This window comes from Etheostoma spectabile, chromosome 15 (assembly GCF_008692095.1).
Source record: "Etheostoma spectabile isolate EspeVRDwgs_2016 chromosome 15, UIUC_Espe_1.0, whole genome shotgun sequence".
NCBI lineage: Eukaryota > Metazoa > Chordata > Actinopteri > Perciformes > Percidae > Etheostoma > Etheostoma spectabile.
In genome coordinates, this window is record NC_045747.1 from 33690586 (window position 1) to 33693601 (window position 3016).

Here is a 3016-nt window from a genome sequence, read left to right on the forward strand (position 1 = left end):
AAAGCTTTTCTTCTTCATAAAACTTTGAATTGCAGCTGTGTTTGAAAGGCTCTGTGACCCTAAATCAACTTGTTTTTGTTTGTGTTTAATTATTTTTTTTGGATGACCAACATGTACCTCCAGACAAAAACGTGTATTTAGTATAATATAATGGCCACAACGTAACAATAATAAAGTGACATTTATTAAATAATGATGCAAACAGGAGTACGATGAGGCGAGATTGTCAGTATCAGTGATGAATGAATGTGGATGGATGTGATGGAGAATGTGAGGTGCACGTTGTCAGTAGTCAACAAACGGAGAGAAAACATGTTGGTGCGCCGTCGGGAGAATGCGGCCGCCCAGTCTTGGGGTAGGTGGGGTTAAATAGTCGGGGAGGACCGGCCAGGTGATTGTTGTATACTTTCTTGTTACAACCCCACATTCAGACCCATAGCACAATGTTTCATTAGAACATTTTCTTGTTTTTCCTTTTTTGACCTGACCAGGCCCAAGACTCATTCCAGCAGCAGCCGGTGCCTCCAGTACCCCGCCCCAGTGAGCTCTACTATAGCCGTATCGGGCCCGCTCTGAAGGCAGTGGGGCTCAGTCTAGATGTGACTCGGCGAGACTGGCCTCTCAGCGTCATGAAGGAGGTGCTGAAAGAGTTGATGGAGGCTACGCCTTCTAACCTGCTGGCCAAGGAGCTGTGGTGTTCCTGCACCACACCCAGCGAGTGGTGGAGGGTCACTCAGGTAACCGTGGCTGTTAGCATTTTAAAAAGGAGAATTGATTCAAACATTTGAAGTTGTTAACATGACACGGTCGTTTCATTCGTGATCAAATTCCAGGGCTTGCACAAGCGTCCACTCTCAATGTTCTTTGGGTTGCAATTCATTTTCTCTTCTGCTGTGCTGCAGTCCTACGCCAGATCTACTGCTGTCATGTCAATGGTGGGATACATCATCGGCCTCGGCGACCGTCACCTTGACAATGTGTTGATTGACATGACCACTGGTGAGGTGGTGCACATTGACTACAATGTATGCTTTGAAAAAGGTCAGTTTCAACTGGTTGGCTTTAATGTGTGTTGAGTCAGTTTAACGAGAATGGCATTGAGAACCACTTCGTTTCAAATGCATAGACTCTGCCTTGTCTCATTGGTTTCTGCTGATTATATAAATGTGTCCAATTTACAGAGAAAAGAAGTTGGCGACATTATGTTTTAATAAATCTATTCGTCTGCTTTGTTTTTCCTTGTTTTACGTGTCACTAGGAAAGAGCCTACGAGTGCCGGAGAAGGTCCCATTCAGGATGACCCACAACATAGAGACGGCTCTGGGAGTCACTGGGGTGGAGGGCATCTTCAGGCTGTCCTGTGAACAGGTTACTGTCATATCACACACTACTTGGCCCCCGTCTCACTCTACTGGACCCCATCACATTAACACTGAATTGTGTGTAAATACTTACAATTCAGGACTTAATTGCAAAACCAATTGTACTCCAATTCAAGGCTTAACCTTAAGAAAAATAGTGTGCAGGACCTCGTTTTAATCTGTAATAAAAGTGTTGTCCGTGTTTTGCAGATAGTGGCTGCTCTGCTGAGTAAGTGCTGAAGTTAGATGTGTCATTTCAGGTCGTTCAGATGATGCGTCGGGGCAGAGAGACCCTACTGACCCTGCTGGAAGCCTTCGTCTACGATCCCCTGGTGGACTGGACGGCTGGGGGGGAGGTGGGCTTCGCTGGTGCCGTGTATGGAGGGGGAGGCCAACAAGCTGACAGCAAGCAGAGCAAGAGAGAGATGGAGAGAGACATCACACGCTCCCTCTTCTCCTCCAGGGTGGCTGAGATTAAGGTGAGCTCATGACAGGAGTAGGCTGCTAACGCTCCCAAATAGCTAGCTGTTAGCAAATGAGGCGTACGTTCTAGCATTGCTATGCTATGGGCTCAGGACCCACAGAAGCATTGTCCAGTGTGAAGTTGTTTACAGAGCGGTTCTGGAGAAAGATGCAAGCAGCAATACTACAGTCCAAGCAATGGGCATTGCACTAGTTTCATTAAAGTAGTTAACACATTTTTAAGAAATGTTATTCTCCATTCGCCTAAATGATGATTAAGATTCAGTCTGACTAGGATCATATTTAGCAGGTGACAATAAATGCTCACTTTTTTGTGTCAGAGCTTTAATGGGAGTAAGAAGGCATCAAGGTGTAGACTGCTGGGTCCTGTTAGGGCAAGGTTATGATTAAACCGTGGGAAATTAAACTTCCAGCTGTTTTGACAATAGGGGAAACAAGATGTAAATTACTGCACACAAATGATCCAGAAGCAAAGCATTTGATTGAGTGTGGTCGGTCTATTGTGTGCAGGTGAACTGGTTCAAGAATCGGGATGAGATGCTGGCAGTGCTGCCACAAGTGGAAGAGGCTGTGGAGGAGTACTTGGTCTTGCAGGAGCTGCTCTGCCAAGGGGAGAAACTACAAGCCAAACTTCAAGAGGAGATGGCTTTTCTGGAGGAGGCAGAGAACCATCCCAACCATCTTATCCTCACGCTGGAGCAAAGGTCTAAGACGGCACAATGATAATTTATTTCCGAATCCATGTCAAAATCAATCTTTCGCACCGATAAGAAATTTTGTTGGAAAAAAAACGTTTTAGGGTATTAAACCTTTTTGTTCAGTTTTTCATTCTTTTGTATACAGCAGCAGAGTGGATGGCTAACATAGATACTGTATGCAACAACACGTAGCATCACATTCTAAAAGATTATTTATCCTTCCCCTCTCATCACAGGTACTCTGAACACACCCAGCTGCAGTCGCGCCAGAGGACTGTGCAGGAGGCCATTCAGAGCAAGCTGGCTGACCTGGACCAGTGGATCTCCCAGTACCAGGCAGCATTCTCCAACCTGGAGGCCACCCAGCTGGCCAGCCTGCTGCAGGACATCAGCAGCCCCATAGATCTTGGTTAGTCCCACTGGAAATGGAATGGAAATTTTTGTAGCATGTCTTGGATTTCATACTTTACACTG

The 3016-nt window shown here is 45.8% G+C and overlaps 1 protein-coding gene across 2 annotated transcripts in view; it reads left to right on the plus strand.

The window, feature by feature from the left end:
* smg1 (SMG1 nonsense mediated mRNA decay associated PI3K related kinase) overlaps nt 1-3016 on the plus strand; it is a gene marked incomplete at its 5' end in the record, with an annotated part of 59965 nt that overhangs the window by 36512 nt on the left and 20437 nt on the right. For both annotated transcript variants that reach the window (XM_032536865.1, XM_032536866.1), the window contains 6 exon segments: nt 492-737; nt 903-1041; nt 1259-1368; nt 1622-1840; nt 2355-2548; nt 2779-2951. In XM_032536865.1, the coding sequence (XP_032392756.1) occupies nt 492-737; nt 903-1041; nt 1259-1368; nt 1622-1840; nt 2355-2548; nt 2779-2951 (1081 nt within the window).